This window comes from Equus caballus, chromosome 2 (assembly GCF_041296265.1).
Source record: "Equus caballus isolate H_3958 breed thoroughbred chromosome 2, TB-T2T, whole genome shotgun sequence".
Classification (NCBI taxonomy): Eukaryota; Metazoa; Chordata; class Mammalia; order Perissodactyla; family Equidae; genus Equus; species Equus caballus.
The window spans coordinates 22,908,550-22,931,251 of NC_091685.1; the positions used below are offsets into that span (position 1 = coordinate 22,908,550).

At 48.2% G+C, this 22,702-nt stretch overlaps 1 protein-coding gene across 4 annotated transcripts in view; it reads right to left on the reverse strand.

Annotated features, from left to right (window-relative positions):
- Window positions 1-7,640: 7,640 nt before the first annotated feature.
- C2H1orf94 (chromosome 2 C1orf94 homolog) overlaps window positions 7,641-22,702 on the reverse strand; it is a 36,844-nt gene continuing 21,782 nt past the window's right edge. For 2 of the 4 annotated variants that reach the window (XM_070260473.1, XM_070260472.1), the window contains 3 exons: window positions 22,069-22,244; window positions 13,244-13,440; window positions 7,646-8,083 (listed from right to left, as the gene is read on the reverse strand). In XM_070260473.1, the coding sequence (XP_070116574.1) occupies window positions 8,008-8,083; window positions 13,244-13,440; window positions 22,069-22,244 (449 nt within the window). In that variant the 3' untranslated portion in view covers window positions 7,646-8,007. Of the gene's footprint in view, window positions 8,084-13,243; window positions 13,441-16,882; window positions 16,961-22,068; window positions 22,245-22,702 lie in introns of all 4 variants that reach the window. The other 2 variants (XM_001499537.7, XM_023633879.2) reach the window with 2 other exon arrangements.

Sequence of the window (22,702 nt, forward strand, 5' to 3'; positions counted from 1 at the left end):
CCCAAGGAAAACCATTTCTCCTCCTTCCTTTACACCAAACAAAGATTTAGCCATAAAATTTCGGCTTAAGGTAATCTCATCCTGAATCAATGGCTTCTTTTTGGAGTTTAAAAAAAAAAGATCTGTCTAACATGTTCATTTTCATTTTAAAAATGCTATTTTAAATGGTAGGGAGCCTTTTAATTCTCCACTATGGGTTATAAAAAAAATAATAGATAGGCAGAAATGTGTTATTAAAGCTATTTTTCTTGGCGTTTTCTTGGTAATTTAATAAACTGCTGAAGCTAAGCCTTGAGACTTTATGATGCAGCAAGAAGACAACTTGTCTGTTGATTAATAGTTTCTGATCGTCCCCCACCCCACCCCCCTGCTTCCTGGGGCGATTCCTGAAGGACAACGGGGACGTTTCTGAGGAACGAAGATTTGGAGGAACATTATGCAAAAATATCATGTTCAAGGAAGTTTAATCTCCAAGAATAGCTGCACTCTTCTCGAAGACTCAGGGTGCTAGTCAACTGGTTGAGGCGAGTCTCGGGTTATAACTCTTGAGGTGGTCGGTCCATCTTTGACAACTTCAGAGCATTTCACCAACTTTGAAAATTTTCCATGTCAAAGTCCCTGGGGAGCGTCTGCTTGGGCTGCCGTAACAAAATACCATAGACCAGGGAGGGGGCTTAAACAACAGAGATTTCTCTCTCACAGTTCTGGGAGCGGGGAAGTCCACAGTCAAAGTGCCAGCAAGGTAGGTTTCATTCTGAGGGCTCTTCTCTTGGCTTGTAGGCAGCTGCCATCTTGCCGTGTGCTCACATGACCTCTTCTCTGTGTGCATATGGAGAGAGAGAGAGCAAGCTCTCTGGTGTCTCTTACAAGGACACTAATCCCATCACGAGGGCCCCACCCTCAAGATCTCATCCAACCCGAATTACCTCCCAAAAGCTTCACCTCCAGATACCATCATGTTGGGGGTTAGAGCTTCGACACATAAGTTTGGGGGTTACACTAACATTTAGTCCATAACAGGGGGTGTTCTAGTTATTAGGCCTTGATTACTTGGATTCAAACCCACTCCTAATGATCCTGAAACCCTGCAAACCAATTTCTATTTTGCCTTCTAGCTCTCTGTTAGACTCTGTCAAGGAAGGGCACTGGAGGGAGACCAGAGGCTGAAGGAGGAAGAAGGGACTTGTTCATTCTTGTTTGGCTCCTACTCTTGTCAGCATCAACCCAGCCCAATGGCAAACTTTTCCAATAGCAGCAGTTGTATCCAGCTTGCCATCTTTCCAACACTTGCGGAACCAGCCTCACTGTGCCTCCTAAGAACACGGGCACCAGTAAGCTGATGCCTCCTCCTTAAAGGTCTAGGTTCCTACCCCAAGGAGCCTCCTCTGAGCCCAGAGACACCAACACCAGCCAAACAGTCCTTCCTCCCCAGATCCAGATGTCTAAGTTTCAGCTCCTCAAGGCTCCTCCTCTGAGCTTCTAAGTTTTAACAATTCCATCTTCTTCTCTTTGGATGGTATCTGCTTTCTGCAGTTGCTGCTTCTGTATTACCCTTGGAATTCTTTTTTTTCTTTTCAGTTTTTTGATAGTCAACAATTATTTATTTACATTAAATTCTTTCTGTTAAAATAACTGAAGTAGCTCCGCCTCCTGCCTGGGCCCTGACTGATAGTGGGGACTTGGTCTCATTCATTTGACAGCAAGATGGAATCCCCTAAAATGCAGACAGGACACTTTTGCAGTCTCTGGGCCAGTTTCTCTTCTTCCAAAATGAAGCAACTGATAAATATGTTTCCTGTATGAGAATGACCCCACTAAGCCAATTGTCTCCTCCTTTTGGGAACAGCTGGGCTGCATGGCTGTGGCAAGGAAAACCTTCCTTGTTGAAAAGGTTTCTTTCTTTATAGACAGTTAGTTCTGTGAGGGCAAAGAATATGATTGTCCAGCTATGTAACTCAGCATCTAGCCCAGTGCCTGGTGTGAGGGAAGTGCTCAATAAATGTCTACTAAGTGATGAATGAATAAATAGAAAAATGGATAGATGTGTGATGGATGGATGGATGGATGAGGAATGGGTGAATCAATGGGTGGATGGATAGATGAGGAATGGATGGATGGAAGGCTGGATGAGGATGGACAGATGGAAGGATGGATGAGGGATGCAGGGATAGATGAGGAATGGATGGCTGGATGACGTTACCTGATCGCAAGAACATTTATTAGCGGGAAGAAGAAGGCCTTCCTGAAGGAATGTTGTTAGAACTTCATTTTTGAGTATGTCAATTAAGATTAGGTTTGGCTATGTGTGAAAGGAACCCGAAAAGCAGTAACTTTTAAACAGAGTTCCCTTTCCTGTCACATAAACAAAGTCTGGGGCGACGCACTCCAGGGCTGGCCTGGCATCTCCACAATCATCAGAGGCTCAGCTCCTCCCATCTTCTTGCTCTGCCAACTTCATAATGTAGCTTCAGCCTCCATGAATCACACAGAACACTTCTGCCTACCTCCCATTTGGCCAGAACCGAGTCACATTTTCTGGGCAGTCATGTGCCAATCTGAAGAGTGGATTTCTATTACTAAGGAAAAAGGGGAAAACGTATATTTGGTGGCAACTGAAAATGCCCGTCATACCGAGGAACTAGTAACACAACTGAGGATGCCTTCCCAAAGGAGGGAGCCTTGGGGGAGAACTTGAAGTCCTGGAGGAGGAATTCCAAGGCTGAGAGTTGATCTCCTTGCTCCAGAAGACCCCCTCCTTTCTCTATGGCTGCTTCTCTCCCAGTCCTACGCCCCTGCCTCCCACTTCTTATGACAGCGGCTTAACACTGGAAAATGACTTAGAGGTCTTAGTTGTCTGAAAACTTAATAGTCATTAACCGTATGATAAAAGTTCCAACAAAGTTCATTCACTCTGGGCTGTGTTACTAGAAACAGAGATGTACAAGGAAAAGTGGGTGAGAATACTGACTTTGTGTTTACCATGTGACCTTAAATGAGATACTTAATCACTCTGAACCTTAGTTTGTGCATAGGTAATAAATACACATGTCACAGGGTCATTATGAACATTTTATTAAATAATAAAGATGATGTATACAGCAATGTGCCTGTTCCATTGTAAGTGCTCAATGATTGGTGGCTGTTATTATTTTATTAAGTATTTCTGGAACCCACAAAATCATGCTACTTCTCAACTTCGTTGCTTAAATGACACACGGTCTATCATTCGTTTTAAGATTTGCAAATAAAGTACATTCTCAGGAAGGAGACTAGGGTTGTGGCTTGAAAACATATCAGACGAGAATTAGATGCAGGGACCAGGAATGTTAAAAGAGCAGACATCATTCTCTGACATTCTAAACTGGGGTGGGTGTCCTGCTGTGAGCTCTCATATATCCCTTTAATAACCTCATCACCTTTCATGGTAACTATGATTTAACGTCTAAGCTTAAAAATGCACGGGAGCAGACACTGTGTCTGCCTTGTCCTCTGCTGTATCCCTAAGAACAAGTTTCAGTGAGCATGTGCTGCATGAAAGGAGTGGAGAACTGGTTGGAAGGAACACAGAGAAAGCTGGGAGTTTTCATTCCCTCCCCAGACTTCACGATCTTGATTCAGGGCAAGCACTCAGGGTTCCCGTTCCCACTACTCCCCAACCGCTTCTGGAAATCCCTGAGAGGTGAGCAGAGTCAGGGAGTACAATGTGTTGGGAAGTCATTGGGCATTGGCTCCAGCCCTCCCCTAACTAAGTTTCCTCCTAAATAATTTTTTAGGGAGAAAATTCGTAGAGGCTGCTGAGAATCCAATTCTCAGACATCCCCGGACGGGGGACTCGGGTCGTGGGCTCTAATTGGTCAGAATGCAGCTCAATACAATTCAGCAAGCAATTTTGACACTCACCATGTGCCAGGCACCATACTCAATGGTGTTCCACATGCAGCTTTTCTCTTTTTTAAAATAAATGTTTATTTTTGTTAAAGTACTACATGCACATGGTTTAAAAGCCAAATAGTACAAAAAGATTCATAAACAAGGCAGCAATCTCTGCACCACCGTCCCTCACAAGCCCATCCTGCGTCTCACAGGCAATTCCCGGAACTCTCTTGCCTCTTTTCTCTGGGGTTTACCTCCTGATTTCTAGATAATTACGGGAATTCCACTCTCTCTCAAATCATCCATTTTAGATATTACCTGCTGACTTCCTATTATGGTAAATGAGGATTTTAGCCCCATTCGCATCCCTCTTTTCCCCTCCATCCTCCACTATAGATATAACACAATTTTTGGTTAAATCCATATCTGGGATTTTTATTATTATGACCACATAAATATAGTTCACTGCCAAGTTAATAACAATTGTTTCATTTATTGTTTGAATTTATAGCTAAATCTTCCCACCCCCACCAACTACTATACAACAACTCTCAATACAATTTTCCACACAATCAACTCTGTCAGAATAATCTGCCATTTTCTTTTTCCCCTGCCCCTCCCAGTCCCCCACCAAAACACCTCCTGTCTGAGGTCTCCACTTCCTGCTCCAGTCTGGACTGGTGGTGGTGGCTTTCTAGGCTCCACATGGTTCTTGAGCTCAGATTGTCCTCTTTCATCACCCCAGGGGTCTCCTCAGCCTCTCTCCTGCTGAGGTTCCATTGAATACCCATTTTCTGGATTCCATGACTTCTGTCTTGTTTTTTTTGTCTTAGTGGACCACATCCTCCCTTAGCTTCCCAACAAAGGTGCAAGGAAAGTAAATTTTTTGAGACTTGGCATATCTGAAAACATCTTCACTCTATTTTCACAGATAAGAGTTTAGTTTTAGAATTCTAGGTTGAAAATCATTTCCACTCAAAGTGACAAGAGCTTTGTCCAAGGATCTTCTAGGTTTCCACGTCACTGTTGAGGAATCTGATGCCATTCTGGTCTTGAACATCTGTATGTGAGCAGATTTTTCTGAAAATTGTAGAATCTTGCCTTTTCCCCTGATATTCTGAAATTTCACAATAATATGCCTTGATGTAGATCTTTTTCATTCGTTTTGCTGAGCACTGGTCTGGGCCATTCAATCTGGGAGATTTTCTTGCGTTTTTTCGTTAATATTTGCCTTCCCTCTATGTTTACTCTTCTGCCTACAACACCTGTCAGCCAGATATTTGGTCTCCCGGACTGATCTTCACATTTTTAAATCTTTTATTTCCTATAATCCATGCCAGTGTCTTTTTAATTCTCCTTTCCATGAGATCCCTCTGATGTTAGCTTCCAATCTTTTCCACCGAAAATATTAAATCAGCAATCACTGTTTTAATTTCAAAAGCACTTTCTTGTTCTGAAATAAGCATATAACCTATTGTCTTTATTTTTCAAATATACTATCTTCTCTTATCTCCCTGAGAATACTACCATTTGTCTCTCTTTTCTTAGTTCCCTTTTTCCTTCCATCTGTTTCTGATTGGAGATTGTCCATTCTTGTTAAGCTTCAGGTCCTAAAAAGTTGATTGGAATCTCTTTGTGAAAGGGCTTGGGGCAGTTTTCATTGGTACTTCCAAGTGCTATGGGGGCAATTGAGTTGCTCCAGAGGACCCTCCAAATTCCTGCCTTGAGGTCAAAGACTGGCTGCCGGCATTGCATGAGTGTGTGCATTTCAGTGAATTCCCATTTTCCATCTGGGCCCTCATCTCCACCGTCCTTATGCACTGTCTGTAAGTCTCTCCAGGGAAAATGCCTCCTGTCTCCTGTAGAACTGTCCATGCTCCCTGGCTTTGAGGGTACAGGATTGGCACTACCTCTTCCATCAACCCCTTGCTTTCATCTCTCTGCAGCCCCACTTCCCTGGTGTCCAGCACCCGGCAGTTCCTGAGACTTTCAGGGCTCCGCAGGGAAAACGATCTGCTTCTCGTTGGTCTATTTCCTTTGGCAGGCATTTCAACATGCTCTTCTGTTCCGCTAAGGCATTTACCATTCCTCCATCCCATTTCCGCCTTTGTATATAGCAGACTGGATTGCTGGCTTCTCCTAGTTTCATTGAGAATGCGGTTTGTGTAAGTTTACTTACTTGTTGTCTGGGTGTAAATTTCAAGAGAGGAGGGACAAAATCGTCTTACTCCACCATCTTAAAACCACAAGTCTATATTAAGTTTGCATTATCTTTTAATCCTCACAACAATTAACACTGCCATTAATAGAACTGAGGTTTGGAGAAGTTAAGTTCTCTGCCCAAGGTCAGAGCTGGGGAGTGGCTAAGAACCCCAGGTCTGGCCAAGGGCAAATCTGTCCTGCCTCCAAACACTCTGAGATCAAGAGAGGATGGTAAACTACGGTCCCGCGGTTAATACCTGGAAGTACAATGTGAGGAAGCCCCCGGGAAGAAAACGGCTCCTACATTTTTGAGAACTTCTAGGTAACTAATGTCTCTCAGAGTCAACGGAGAATCTAGACTGGTAACAGAGAATATCAACAAGAAATGAGACATACTAGAAGTAAGGGCCAGCCATGGGGAAGGGGGCTGAAGGACTCAGCGGGAATCGTAAATTTAGACCATGGAGCAGGGAAAGGGCATAAGTCCTAAGACAACTTGGAGGAGAAACTGGTTTACAGAAACCCAGAAAGGAAGACCAGTGAAACCAAAGGCATCACACTGCAAGGGCAAGAGAAATGCTCTTGCGGGCACTGGGCCCATCCCTAGACACCAGTGACTTCCAGACCCCCAGCCTTTCATTGCGATCAGGATGAGAGCTCCTAATGTTCCCCAGACCTGGTTTTCACTGGCCTCTGCCAGGATGGGGCTGGGTTTTCAGTTGAGTAACGGGGTTGGTGATAGAGCAACTTAGAGCTGACAAGCTTGGTCTAGCCTGTATGTGCATAGTTCATTTTTTAGACCCAAGAGTAAGTCCTTATGTTAACCCCTCTGTTTAATTCCATCGTGTTAGAGTCTGCCAAAGGAGGGCACACGGGTTTCATTCCACAGACCAGCTCTGATCAGTGGTGGCTGCCTAGACCACCATAGGGAGAATGATTCTGTGACTTTGTCCAGGCTCAGGAGAACAGGTGCTCAGTGCTGCCTGTCATGGGTATAGAATAAGAGAGTAAAGGACATGTGCTATCACCCATTCAGGCCATCTCCTCTCCCTAGATTTGTGTCCTCCATAAATGTGATCGGGATGCTCGCGATGTCCTAACTCAAGTCACTTATAAAAGTTGACTGAGATAGATCCAGGGACAGAGCCATTGGAGCAGTTTTGAGATTGACTTCTAGCTTGGCATTGATGTACAATCACTGGATATAGCCTGTCACATGTAGGATTATTTTTGGAACTGATTTCCAGGCCACGTTTTCCCATCTTCTGTCCAAGAGAGACTTTTTCTGTAAAACCACCATCTGGATAAGACAGAGCAGAGTACACTTCTTTCACGTCCATTCCTGAGATGCATAAACTGGGATGCTGAGAAGTGAGTGGATCACAGAAGAGAAGAGATAAGCCCTCAGGTGGATGATCCGATCCCTGGGGCCCCATATTTAGATCACAGCACTTTGAGGACTCCAGCCTGTGGTCTCTTTTCACGTCTTGAGTAAACACTGGGTCTCGTGGGGTAAAATGAACCGTGAAGATCACGCAGAACATAACAAAAATAAACAGGCACACTCCACTTCAAGCAGCTCATACTTTTATCATAAAATACAAACTTTCTAAAATTAAGTGTCTTACTTCTATTTTACCAACAACAATGAAAACAAAAATCACTCACGTTAGCTAAATACAGGTGCATATGTGGTTGAGCAAGTGAGTATGAAAATGAGGGATATGTGTGTGTGGTTGTGCTGTGTGGGGGGGGCTGCGTGCGTGTGAGTGTTGGTCAATAGATCAGTCTGGTCTTGCTGTTTTCTGTCTGTGACCTGGCTGGAAACTTGGCTTTCCAATCTTCATACCAAGCTGTTGCAGAATCCAGAATTCCAGAACCCTTAGCCCTGATCCAAGGTCTAAGGTAGGAGGAGAGAGAAGAGAAGGAGATCTAAAAATTTATGCCGTTCCCACTGGAGGAAAAGTAGGGGCTGTTCCTCAGGGGCCCACCAGACGTGGAGCCAAACCTGGAAGAGAAGGAAGGTAGACGTCACAAAGAAATTTCCGATGTTAGTGGAGATATTTAGAAAAAATAATATATTAATTTGGGGACTGTCAAAGACTGTGAAGACCATGATATGCCTGGAGGCTAAAAGCTTTAGCATAATAAAAAAGCCTTGGCTCTAGGAAAAGAAAATATTAAAATGATATAATTGGAGGACAATAAAGAGCTTCTTCTGCCACTTACTTAGGTCAGGAAGCCCCTGGCAGCCCTATTATTTCTACGGGGTTTATGCTCTGCCATATCCAGGACCACAGAGCAAGGAACCTGTCTGGACCTGAGCACCTTACCTGCGGGCCTGTGGCCTCTCTATCTGCCTTAGAGGAGCAGGCGTGTCCTTCAGGATATTCAACAAGATCGGAGAACTCAGAGCCACATCCCAAAGTGAGATCTCGGAGTCCAGACAACCCCAGGCTCCTTCTCCTCTTATTAGCACCAAGTTAACTCAGCCCCTTCGTTTCAACACCAGTCTGAGAATTAAGCACTAAGGCATCACTGAGTGCCTTGGACTTTGCCAGACCCTCAGGGAAGGAAGAGCCCAGACGATCTGAGCCTCACCCTCTAAGAGCGGAAATACACAACCTTCTGCTTTTTCTCCCTGACACACTCCTATTCATACTTCAAAAGAGAGTTCAAAAGCCATCTCCTCTGTGATGGCTTCCCTGACCTCTCCAGGTGGAGTCACTTACTCACAATGCTGGGATCCTATCGCAATTTCGTCACCCATCTGCTAGGATACTTTGAATGAACGGGAACAGAGCTCAGTGCAAATTGCAGCAGAGCCAATGGCTGGATCTAGTCTAACCCAGGGATTCTCAGCCACTTTTCAGCTGGGCAGACGCGCATTACAGAAGATGCTCCCGTTCACAGCACCCTCCCATGAACTGATGCAGCAACAAAGGGGGGGGGAGGGGAGAGGAGGAGGGAAGAAGCAACCGGAGAAAACCAGGGCGTTAATTAGTAACGCCTCAGCTGGGATCTGCATCTGTTGCTGATTGTGAGCGTCCATGGACAACCAAGGCACTGGGTTCTGTTTAATTCCCTTCACACTGAAATGAATATCATGAGAGAAGGGACACTGTCTGGCCTGTTCACCATTTTACCCCAGCACCCAGGACCTGGCACAAGTAGGGGCCTGATAAGCAGTTCACACGGGCGGTAACCCCACCTCTTCTCCTCTCTTTCAAAAATCATATCGGAAAAGAAATTATTGAAGCGGACGTTATCAGAGGGACACCTTGGACTCCACTCTGATTTACAAAACAAAGGCTGTAACCCATACTTCAGCGTTGAATAATTACTCAAGACATACCTCGTATCTGATTGCCACGCCCTACACATCTAGGCCTTTCAAGTTGAGAACTTCTGATCAGATCAACTGCCAAGGGCATGGTCTGGACAGGAAGTACACTAGAGGGCCAGGGAGACTGGCAATCGGTGTGGACTAGTTATCAAGGAATGCTTCCTGGAGGAGGAGGAAGAGCTTGAATTGCTGCTTGAGCATGGTGAACTGTCCTGGTTTGCCTGGGGCAGTTTCTACACTGGTATTTCCAGTGTAATTATTATTTGTGCTCCTTTTAACTCTCAGATTTATTGTTGTTTGGAAGATAAACTGTATGGCTATCCTGGTGAATGTGTTCAGATTGACTTGGCAGATGGAAGACAGACTCCCCTCCTCCTTCCTGAGAACCTGGAGGCCACCTGCTCCTTCCTTGCTCATGTCATCTAGTTTGGTCTCTTGATTCTCTCCTTTGCTCCTGACCCACAGGAAGCACTGACCCTCCTTACCTGTAGACTAAACTCTCCACTGAGGCCCTTGTATCCCTCCCACCCAGTGCAGCCTCTCCTAGGCCTTGTTCCGTCTGGCACCACTGTAACCCCCCAACGCCATCATTGTGCTCAGTGCTTCCTGCGTTCCCTCCTCCAGTGCCCAGGTCTTCTTTTCATCACTCTCTGATCCCTCCCTCTCTCCTCCAGGAAACACTTTCTTCACTTGGCTTCCTGCACTCCACACTCTCCTCCTATTTTCTCTCCCACCTCACTCATGCTCCCTCTTAGATCCTTTGCTGGTTCCTCCACATCTCCCCAACCTCTCTACATGTCAGAGGACCAGGGTTCCATCCTCGGGCCTCTTCTCTTCTCTATGTGCATGTATTCCCTGGGCAATCTCATTTCATCCCAAGCCTTTACATATCGTCTATATATTAATGACTCCAAAATTTACATTACTGGCCCCCACCTCTCCACTGAGCCCCAGACTCGTATAGGCACCTGCCCATCAATAGCTTCGCTCATGTGTCTAACAAGCATCTCAAATTCTACACATGCAAAACCAAACTCTGGATCAACAGGTCTTTGCTCTAGTCATCTTGATCTTAGTATTTTGGCATTGCCGCTTATCCAGTTGCTCAAGTCAAAAACCTAGGAATCATGCCTGACTCCTCTCTTTTCCTCACTCCCCATCCAACCATCACCAAGTCTGGTCAAATTCTAACCAGACGATAAACACTCCAGCTCTTTTCACTTGTCTCCCTACGCACATCACTGCCCTAGTCTAGGCTGCCAGCACCTCTTGCTCGGACAGCTACAAAGGCTCCTCTCCTGCTCCTCTGCATCAGCTCCTGCCCCACGGTCCAGCCCAAAGTGCCCATCTCCCAAATCTATACGTGGTTCCTTCTCTCGTTTCATTTCGATCTCAGCTCAAGAGACTTTCCTTCATTCTCTCCCTTCACCCCCACACCTGACATGGATGCTGCCTGTTTATTTCCTTATTATCTATTTCTCCTGCCAGAATGAGGGAAAGAAAAACTTTGTCTTGCTTACTCCAGTATCCTCAGTGCCAAGGACAGTGCCAGGCACATAGAAAGTGCTTAATAAATATTTTTGAATGAACAAGGCCTGCACCCCTTGCCTTGCTTTTCTGACCTCACTTTCCTGGTCTTCCCAACCTCTCTGGCCTCCATTCTGCTTTGCTGGCTGCCACCCACTCCCCATCACTCTCCTCCTTTGCCCACAATGTCTCCAGCTGGCCCCAGGCTCTCTCCACTTCTAAGACAGCCCCTTCCTCATTCTCCTGCTGGCTCCTCTTCCTCTCCCTGGTCCTCTGCAGACATCCAGAGACCAGGACTCAACCCTCTTATTGCTCCCAATCAGAGCCTCCCCATTACTGACTGCTGAGACCTTGGGACCACACTCCCTCCAAGTTCAGCCAGTTCTAGCTTCTGCAGAGTCTCTCTTCCCTTGAGCCCATGGCACAGCGTGGAATGTGGGAAGTTTGTCAGCCTGCAGGTGGTCTGTCTTGATCCCTCGGCAGTCTTACCTACTCTCACGTCCAGGGAGGTTAGAACCTCCCGTACAGACTCCTCCAGTCACCGCCAGACTCCACCCTCTCTCACCACCAGTTTCTCTCCCCTCCAGCCCATCAGTTCACTGTAATGTGCACAAATCCGCACTGGTTCCCCAGGCCCGGGAGGCGGAAGCCTTGAATAATCTAATCCCAACCTCCCTTTTCCAATCCTATTTTCCACCTTTTTCAGGGATAAATCTAATACTTCAACCAGATGCTTTTCTTCCCCAGGCCTCAAGCTCACCACGCACCTTCCCATCTGGAGCCTTATTCCTTCTGCCTGGAATGCCCTCCTCCAGTCACTGCTCCCTGGAACCTCCCCATCCTACCGTCCCCCGCTGTCCACCCGGCACGGATTCTCCCTCTCCCCTCGGACCACTTTGATGGTCTTCCCTTTGTCACAGCACTGACATCGTTGTGCCCACATCTCAGGGCTATTAGTGCTCCGAAGGGAGGAACCTTGTCCTATCCACCCACAGGCTAAATTCATATTAACTACATAAATTGAGGCCGCATTTTCCAGGGTGTATTGGGTGGAACACACCATGATATGCTCTACGAGAAAAAGGAGGAAAAAAGTGGGAGGGAGGGAGGAAGAAAAGAAGAGGGGGAGAGAAGGAGGGAGGGAGGAGGTAGGGAAGGAGGGAGGGAGGGAAGGAGGGAAGGAGGAAGGGAAAAGAGAAAAACAGCAAGCAAGAGAAAAATAAGGTTGTTTGGGTTTTATTTTCAAATAACACTATTGACCACGCTCTTGAACACGGTCCATGCACCCTAGGAAATTCAACGATCTGAGAATTCCAACAGTTAAGAAATCTGTTTATCGTTGTTTCTCACAGCTTTTCCCCAACAGATCTGAGTATGGTAAGTCCTTCTAGCATTTGTCCGGTCTAATGAGACATTTAGGGGAAGCACAGAAAGGGTGGAAGTTAGGGGACACATGGCCGACTCCACAGCAAGGGTCTGTGGCAAGGAGGAAGGGCATCAACGTCAGGTCGGGGAGTTTGGCCCTAATCCTATAAACTGGGTTTCTCAAACTGGGGCCTGTGCTCCCCAGGGCGTGCCCGGGGACTCAGGTTCACAGGAGTGACATGGCACCGCCTGCTTCTCGGAGCATCCACAGGCGTAGAACATTTGGTGGCTGGGAATGCCTGGCTATGCGTGGTCTTATTAAAACAACAAACACAGTTTACCAGAGTGTCAAATTTGTGTGGAATTTTCGGCTCAAATGTGGGGTTGTGTTGGCTGTTGGCGGCTAAGCCCTCTCCTCTGCTGTTTGGGGTACTTCCACGGGAAAGTGTGAGCAGCCCTGATAAGCGGCAGCAGGCCCTTCAGCTGGCCTGTCAGGAAGTCAATGGGATGTTTGGGAGATTAGCCTGGCAAGGCGTCTGGGTTCAGCGAGAAGGGGAGAGAGCTGTAAGAAGATTACCTGGCCATGTCCTGTTGTAACCAAGCCAATGGGGAAAGGCAGATGCGTCACGCTCCGCCACCTGCCACCTGCTGTGGACGGGGTGCCCAGCCACTGCTGACCGTGCCGCGGCGTTTCTGCAAGCAGGCTGCAGGGGCCCAGCCCCGAACCAGGCCTGCAAGACCTTGCTCGCCTGCACACCAGCTCCCTGCAGGACCCACACGGCCTCCGGACGCAGGCACGCAGCCCTCCCCTTCCCGCAACCACGGAACACACCTGCCGAGAAAGAACCCGGGAGGCCCAGTGCACTCACTTCCCCTGTCCAGCGGCCTTCTGGACACAAGCTGGGCTTGCAGTGCGGGCTGAGGACTCACCTGTAAGGCGGGGGGAAGAGGTACTGCGGCCCATCTCCTGCCATGGGGGAAGGTTCTCGGGGGCTGCCGGACAGCTTTGGAGGTGTCCTCTGAGGGTACGGGTAGTTGGGCTGGACAAAGGGAATGTAACTCAGCAGAGGCGGGTGGGAAGAGCGGAAGATATGCTGTCCCATCTGCTGTGGGTTGTACGGCGTCACCTGCAGGCAGGGAGGCGAGAAGGGCTAGGTCAAGTGGAGCTCACTGCTCCCAGACATCGCAGCTCCCCAGCCCTGAGCCCAACCCCAGGCCCTGTGCCCCTCAGTCACCGTGGGCTACATAGAGGCAACACGGTGGGACGGAAAAGCCACAGGGCTCAGCTTCCGAATGTGAGACTGGCAAGTTATTTAATTTATCTGAGCCTCAGTTTCTTCACCTGTAAAATGGGCACACATTATCTCCATTGTATGGAGACTGAGTCCAGTGATAGAAGTAGAGACTAACACATAAGAAATAGCAAATAAATATTCTTTCCATTCTCCTCCTGTCCCTCTACCTTTCCCTCTGCCAACAACCATCCGACACACCCCTTGCTCATTTTTTAGTCTTGACCGTCTGGAGAAAACCTGTTGAGATTTATACATCCCTGACTCCTACTTCGGGATCTCAACAGATTCCATGTCCAAGACAGCCCTACTCCGTGGAAAGTGTGATGGATTATGGAAATGTTCTATATCCGCCCCGCCCAACGTAGGAACCACCAGGCACGTGGGGCCATGGAGTGCTCCAAGTGTGACTAGTGTGAATGAGGGACTGAATTTTAAAATGTTACTTAATTTTGATTGATTTAAATATAGATAGCCACATATGGCTAGTGGTTACAGTGTGAACCCAGGAGAAAGGGCAAAACAGGGTATTTGGCTCAAACCCTAGAGAAAAATGGGAACTCAGCGGGGTTTTAGAGACTACCTGGATCAGACTCCCACCAAGAACCAGGGCCCCCACTGTCTTGCCCTTGACGAGGCAGGGACCCCACCTGTCTTATTTACTAATGCAGTCTCAGCACTAAGACAGTGGCTGGCACATAGTAGCTGCTAAATAAACATATATTAAATGAATGAATGCAAGAGAGGAAGAGGAGGGAGGAAAGAAGAGACCACTAAGTGTTTGCTTGAATACCTAAAATGACGGGGAGCTCATTACAATGTGAGCACTATATTCCACTACGGACAGCTCCCAATGTCAGAAAACTCCCTTTTGTATGGAGCTGATGTCCATCCTCCTGTGCTGAGGGGAGTTTCAGTCAAAATTGGGGAAGCTTCTGGATTTCCTCTTTAATAGCAAGAACCCAGAGTCCAAGCTGCTCAGGGGTTCACCCTGACAGCCCTGTCTCACCCTGCACATCCTTATCCAATACAGTATTCACCAAGGCTAGCAGTTATGAAGGCTTACAGTGTGCCAGCCCCTTCAAATGGATTCTCTCATTCAAACTCCAACCAGCTCTGTGTGCTAGGACCATTCCCATTCCCATTTTAGAGATGAGGAAACCGAGGTTCAGAAAAGTTAGGCAACCTGTTTAATGAGTATTTCAAGTGTCTGAGTTGCGGTCAGAGCCCCAGCGAGGTGAGCCCAGAGCCTGGGCCCCTGTACCGCATCTCTGTGCTTGCTCCTTCTGGAAGCCTGAGTCCCTCCCTTCTGGCCCTGCAGTGGACATGCAGGATCTGGACATGCAGGTGATGCTGGACACAGCCACCCAAACCCCAAGATGGCGAGCTAAAGGTAGGAAAGAGCCAAGAGCTCAGAGAGAGGACCCAGGGAGGCACCTCCCAGCACAGACACCTGTGGGTCAGCGTGGCAGGAAATACCCCTGGTTTTCACAGTGGGGGAGGGGGAGGGAACGGACCTGGGAGGAGCCTGACACAAAAGAGAAGATGCAGGTCCTCGCGCTTGTACTGTTTATTCAAAAATGTACTGCTACCTACACGTAACTGATAAAACCCATAAAATAAAGCTGTGTCTAGGCTCTGGAACCATCTCCAAGATGAGCTCTTTGCTGACAAAAGCAATGATAGAACAGTGCCCCCGGAATGCCACATTTGTATAAAAATGTTTGTATAAATAGACATCACCGGAAGGATACCTAAGAACCCAGGAATATTGATTGCCTTTAAGATTTTTTATTTTGTACCATGTTCTTATATTACTTTTTCAAATATATGCACATACATAACTTTGTCTAAACGCATATTTTTTTTTTTTGAGCTCTGTGGACGGTATCACTGTTCATGGGGTGGAGGTGACGTGGCTGAGATTCTGTGAGCCAGACTCTCATCTCCACTTCATCTCAGGATGCAAAGCCCTGACTGCTGAAAAAGCAGTCCTGGCCCAGGTAATAAAGTAACCTCTACCTATGGGCCCTTCTGGAACATTCTAACATACTTCAGGTCAGAGGTGCAGTTTGCAGGGAAAGAGTGGGCCTCCCTGGGGAGAGAGGAGAGGCTGAGGAGTCTGTGAGCTTGAGTGTGGGGTCTGTCCCTCTGTGTGAGGGGGCAGGACCAGCCAGAGAACACAGCTGGTTCCTGGCTCCTCCCCTCACAGCCCCCTCCCTGCCCCCATTTCTCTGAGCGTGCTTCCTTGTGTTTTGTGTTTACGCGTGCACCTGTGCAGCTTGGTGGCATGTATCTAACTATATCTTCACCCGTGTCTGTGTGTGTGTTTGCTCTGCTGCCTTCCTGTGTCTCTGCTGCTTTATTCTGATATTGTGTTTTTGTGTATCTATATACAAGAGGCAGTGAACAATGGCGATTGGGAGCACGGACCCGGAAGCCAGGCTGCCCAAGGTCAAACCCTTGTGTTTGACCACTGTGTTACTGTCAAGTAGATACTCACCGCCACTCTATCCATGGGAGCAGGGGTACCAGAGTCAGTGAACAAAATACAGGATGCCCAGTTAAGTTTGAATTTCAGATAAAAGATAAACAGCAAATAATTTTTTAGCATAAGTCTGTCCCATGCCATATTTGGGACATACTTATACCAAAAATTTATTCATCATTTATCTAAAATTTCAATGTCACTGGGTGTCCTGTATTTTAACTGGCAGAATGACATGGGAGAAACGTGAATCCCCAGCCCTACTGATGATGGGCAAAGCCATGTGACTTGCTTTGGCCAATGGGAGGTGGGTACACATGGAACCAGCTCGAACCCAGTCACAGCCCAGCTCCGCCAACCCGTAGACCCGTGAGTGAAAAATAAATATTTATTGTTGAAAGACTTGGAGACATTGAGGTTCTTTGTTGTCAGTGCAAAAGCTAACTTATATGTTCACTTTATGACCTTGGGCAAGTTACTTAATCTCTCTGTGCCTCGGTTTCTTCCTCTCTAAGCTACTTCACAGGGTGGAGGTGAAGGTGAACTTGGTTACTGCCAGTCAGGTCTTTAGGGAAGGCCTGGCTCGCAGCAAGGGCTCTGGAGTGCAGCTGTGATTGTCATATGGGGACCCTGGGGTGTGTTTCCACACACCTGCTGGCATTTGTCTCTGTACTCTGCAGCCAGGGGAGGGCCAGAAAATATGGCTGGTGACTGGACAGACAAGGAGAAGGGAGCAGGTGTCCTTCTGACCCGTGGGGCTGGGACAGGGTGGAGTGGCCCTCTACTCACCTGTCGAGAGTAACACCCCAGCGGGGGGTGCTGGGCCTGCTGAAAGGGCATCCTGGCTGCCTGCTGTGGGTACAGGCCCTGGGGAGAGAAGGCAGAGGCTCAGGGCCACCGGGCAAGGGACTCCCAGCCAGAGAGCAGCAGCCACTCAACTGAGCTTCCAGCTCACATGCCTGGGTCCCCACCACACCGCTGGCCAGACCCAGCAACTGCCTGGTCCAGCTAGAATCAGGCTGAGCAGGCACAACTCACATTACACAGGAAGCCCCTGGTTAGCAGGATTCACAGCCTTTTTGGTGAGTATTTAAGAGCTTCAGGAGCCTGACTGCCTCTTGAATCCCAGATTTGTCCCTTAGCAGCTGTGTGACCTTGGGCAAGTCGATTCTCCTCTCTGAGCCTCTTTTCCCTTGTCTGTAAAATTATGTGTATTCAAGCCTGCAAAGCCTGTGCAGGTAGCCAAATTATCTTTGCTGTTGCCTACATCCCTTTTCTAAGTGCCTTTTCCCAAACCCCATTCCTGCCCCATGACAGGAAGCGGCCATGTACATCTGCACGTGTGTGTGTGTGTATTACTTTGCATGCATGTTGACTTAAGGACATCTGCACGTGTGCTTCCATTGGTGCCTGCAGCTGTGTGTTTCTGTGTACAATGTGCATCTGCGAACGCAGGTGTATTAGTTTGGGTCTCTGCTGCTGTGTGTCTATTTGCCCAGGTGTATGTCTGTGTCTGCACCTACGATGAGGCCTGGTGTGAAGATAAAGGAGTTAATGCATCTAAAGGGCTTCGACAGTGCCGGGCACTTAGTAAGGATTCTGTAAATGTTACTTTTTTTTAGTATGTCTCACTGTCCTCCCTTTCGCACTTGAAGAGGCTCTCTGGCAGCTCAGCCAAGTGGGAAGTAGAAACTTTATTCACAACTCTGGCCTTGGGTACCCATATGTACACACACACACATGCATGTGCGCACGCGCGCACAGACACACACAGCAGAACTGCTGCTGTGGGTGGGGTCAGCTCATGGCCCCTCCAGTCCGGAGTTATCTCCTAAGATGCAGCTTACAGCTCAAAGCACCCCTCAGACCAGTATGCCTTTCCAGAAGATTCTGCACCCTGAGATGCTGCCTTCATTCTGGGCTCAGCTTGTGCCAATTATCAGTGTTGACGGTTGACACTGTGCCCCTGATGACTTCCTCAGAGCCCATAGGCTCCTCACCAAAGGCTGCGAAAGTCCTGATATGGGGTCAGGGGGAAGTCTCCCAGCTCTCCTAGGGTCCCATCTTCCAGGTCCCCAAGAGTGCACACCCCCTCAGAGCCCCTCCTTGATCTCTGCTCCCATTCACCTGACACTTGACTGTGGTCGGGCCCCTCTCACTTCCACACCTCCGTCACCTGAAACCAGTGCGCCTGCTCCCTTTTGCTCCAAGCCCTGCATCCCGGGGCAGCCCCACTCACCACGATAACCCCAGCCTGGTCCCTGCAACCCAGCTATGGTCTGAACCTGGACAGAGAAGCCAGATGGATGGGGCTGCCGTGCCAGTTCCCAGCCCACAGTGAGCTCCAAGGCCTGGTGCTAAGCGTCCCTCCTCCGTTTCACTCCCTCCCTATTAACATTCAGCTCTGCTCGCACAGCCAACTTCCCCAGGCTCCCAGCTTCCCAGCCCGCCTGGGCCAGGCTACCCTTAGGATCTGTGGAAGACCAACAGCTGCCCATCCCTGCTCTGTCCTGGGGTGGATTTTCAGGAGACGGTGCCATGCGCATCAGTATGAGCAACACTCTATGACTTTAAGGACATTTCTCGTTATTTGAATTGCAATTCTGTAAAATCACATTCTTCTTTGCTTGAGCCCACCCTCCCTCCTTAATTGGAAGCAGAGTTCCTTTATGCCAAGCAGCCCAGAGCCTCTGAAGCCCCTTGGTGCTGGGGATTTGGTCTTCCCTGGCTCTGTGTCCCTCCACAGGGGAGCTCTGAGTAAACTGGACTCGGGACCTCATCTTTATTCCTAACGCCAAGCAGGAAAAGAGACTAGGATAGCCTGTTCCCCGTTTCTCCTCTCTGTCTCCTCAAGGTCTGTGGAGCTCCCTGACCCTGTTTTGCAGGAAGATTGGGGCTGAATAGTAATAAAGGCCAATGTCTGTATCATGCTTTAGATTTTACAAGGCCCTTTCCCATCCATGGACTCCATTATCCTCACGACCAAATCGAGTACACGCTGCTGCTGCTGCGATTATTATGAGCCCATTTCACAAGTGAGGACACCGGGGCTCAGAGCTTTTAGCTAACATGCCCAAGGCCACATAGCGGAATTCCTTTAAACGCAAGTCAGTCCATTGCAAAACTTTCTTTTTATCATATGAGGCCACTTGATGTGCCGTCTTGAAGCTGGATGGCATTACGAGATCATGAGAAGCTGGGAGAAGGTAAATTACACTGTCCTTTACTACTTCCCAGGAGGGTCAGTTCCGACAGCTGACTTCAGGCCCATTCAGGCCTAAACTGTCCCCAAAGGACCCTACCAGCCAGGGCCTTCCCCCACTTCTGCCCAGAGGCCTGGGAAACCTCAGAGTCAGCCCTGCGATGCTAACGTGGACATCTCTGAAGACAAATGAACTTTACGCCCAGAAAGTATGTGCCAACCTCACCTACTCCCAAAAGCCAAGCGAGAAGTTCACATAGCGAAGGGACATTAGCCCCTCTTTATAAAGCAAGCCACTGTGAACTGGCTTTACAGGGTGAGCCCCGTGAGTGCATTTTAGAGTGAATCGGTCTAGGCTACATAAAATTATGCACTTGCTCCTTTTTCAGAGGTGGGGGTGCACGTGGTGCTGGTCTCGGATCTGCTCTGACTTGTGCTGGACTCGGAGCTTCAGAGTCATTTGGAACCCCCTCACCTCGTCAGTGCTCGGCCTGTCGTCAGCGAGAAGCAGAGGTCATTAAACTTACTGAAATGAATGAGTAAGTAAATGAATCAGTGAGTAGGTGGATAAATGGCTGAACAGAGAAGGTGCAGAGACAAAAAGGCAAGAGGAGAGGGATCTCAGTGAAGAAGCTGCTAAGGATGCTGTATCACAGACAGTCGCTGAGGCCCCTGGACCCCCCTCCATCACACTTCTGTCCAGCCTCTCACCTCAGCGGAGGTGCTGTGGCGTGTGAGGCTCTGTCCCTGGTGAGGGGAGCTTAGGCACTTCTCTTTAGAAAACAACGACAACAAAAAAAATGGCTTGAAAGCAAAACTTTGGAGAGAAAAAGAGAGACTTCGCTAAACTCCTTTAGGTCCTGTTTTAGATTCAGGGGCTGGGCCCGCTGGCGCAGCGGTTAAGTACGCACGTTCTGCTTCGGCAGCCCGGGGTTCTCCGGTGCGGACAGACGATGCACTGCCTGTCAAGCCATGCTGAGGCAGGCGTCCCACATATAAAGTGGAGGAAAGTGGGCACAGTTGTGAGCTCAGGGCCAGTCTTCCTCAGAAAAACGAGGAGGATTGGCAGTAGATGTTAGCTCAGGGCTAATCTTCCTCAACAACAACAACAACAAAAAGGATTCAGGGGCTAAGTCTGGGGGATTAGCTCAGGGAGGCCTTACATGGAGTAGAGAAGATCGAAGCTGAAAACCTTGCCCTTCTGTTGTAAAGGAGGAAATGACATAGGGACCCAAAGGGCGGAGGGAGGGGAAGGGAACGTAGACAGGCCAAGATGATTTTTGGGTGGATTTCCTTCGCTATTTGCCCTCTCCAGGCTGTGCTGGACCAGGCTAGGGCAGCAGATTCCCAAGGACCTGGCCCCACAAGCTGCTGTGTGCTCCCTGTCCTCCTCGTCCACCTCAATGCCGTTCTGGAGGGGAGCGGGGAGGGGAGCAGGAAGCTGAGAAATCTCAGACACTGGGCATCTTTCCTGGAGAGCCAGAACTATTTAAGATATTGGATTGGATGACGTTTTAAACCAGAGTGGACGTTTATTTGATTTTTTCTTCCATCTACCCAGTGGGTGGCAGCTCTTAAGGGAGATTAAGTTAAATAGACTAACTAAAGAAACTACATTTTCCCTGCATAAATAAGTTCTGTGAGTAAAATTCCCAACCCTACTACAAGTGTTTCATCATCCCTTTGGGTGTGGACAGCAACTCCCTTTAAGCCATGAGCCCAAGACTGAGACTCTATGCCGAGTCACCTTAGCTGGTGTGGGGGATCAGAATTGGCCACCCCAAAATCTGTCTCTTTGCCTTGCCTTGATTATTTTTAAGAACAAAAGACTCTGAAAGAAACTTTGACTTTCCTCTTAACTGCCTAAAAGAGATTTAAAATAAAGGCCTGGCCCCAGGACGGGCCCTCACCATAGATAACTCTGGGTATCCAGTAGACTGGGAGGGTTCTGGCTAAGCTCCTTCTTATCAAAGTTCTATCTACCAAACATTTGCTTTTCCATTTCCATGTGAATTGCCTTCCTCCCCTTTGAAGCCCCAAACCACTACCCCCAACATCCTCCTTTGTCCTTAGCTGAAGATGGTATTTAAGATGAGAGCCCCTGCCATTTTGGCGAGTTGCTCAGTTTGCTTGAGTGTCTCCCATGTATACATGTTATAAAGCTTTGTTTGATTTTCTCCTGTTATTCTGTCTCATAGCAATTTAATTTGTAGCCCAGCCAGAAGAACCCAAGGGTAGAGGAAATGCCTTCCTCCCCTACACTGGTACAAGCAAAGATGGCTCGGATGTAGTTTAAATAAAGTGGCCATCTAATTTGTCATCCACACCAGGTCAACTGAGAGTGAAAGGGGGTGCTATTAACAATTACCCTGGGACAAAAGATCTGAACTAGGACTGTCCCGAGTAATCCAGGACGGACGTCATCCTATAAAGGAAGTCACAGGATGTGGGTGGAAACAAGGCCTATGCCATCATCCTATTCTGGGAACCCAAGCACTTAACAGGCCAAAACTCGCAAAGCAGCTCTGGAATACACAGCTCAGAGTGAACTGGAATTCAGATGAAGGAAAATTAGAACTGTACATGCATATGCGTGTGTGTGTGTGTGTGTGTGTGTACCAAGTAGTTGATCTGATGTGACCCCAATGAAATTAACCAATGAGTCTGAAGCATCTTTGCTAGTCTCCCTGCCAGCCACAGCTCCTCCGTGGCCGGAACCCGGGTGGATGGCCAGGCAGAGAGCCAGGCCCAGGCCCCGGCCCCACTGGCTCACCTGATACTGTGGGAAGTTGGAGTGATTTGTGAACATGGGCGGAGGTGGATAGTTCAGGTTGAGCCAGAGTGGCTGGTTCGCGGTTGCCGAGGTCAAGGTGGTGGCAAAGCGTGGAGTGAAAACATTCCCTGTGTACTTGAGGTTGTTCTTGTCGGCCACTGTCACAGGTGGGTTAACTGTGAGTCATAGGAAAGGGAGAGCGTTTCAGTGAATAGGAAGGGAGAGGCCAGGATGCCTTTGGCACCATGACTGTCCCCGGGGTGAATGTTCTCAGAGCTCAGGTCTTTTACGCTCCCGGAGGGTTCTTCAAACTTTGGGTGAATTTCCAACTATAAGGAAACATCCTTCGTTCGCACCTTGCCAAGTTGGAAGCGGTGAAAATCCCAGCATGGTCTGGCTTGGAGCTTCTCTTTCCATCGTTCACTAGCAAAGGAGGGAGTTTACCAAGAGAATACAACCAACCAGATTGCTAGGGCTGTATTTCACCTACATATGAAACTGAGTTCTTTCAAGGGCTTTAGAAAAATCCAGTTTTATACAAACAATTGCTATGATATTGGAAGTCAGTCTTATCAAATTATTCAAGCAGCCCCCTGAGGACGTGTGCTTGGCAACACTGAGGACCTTCCACAGG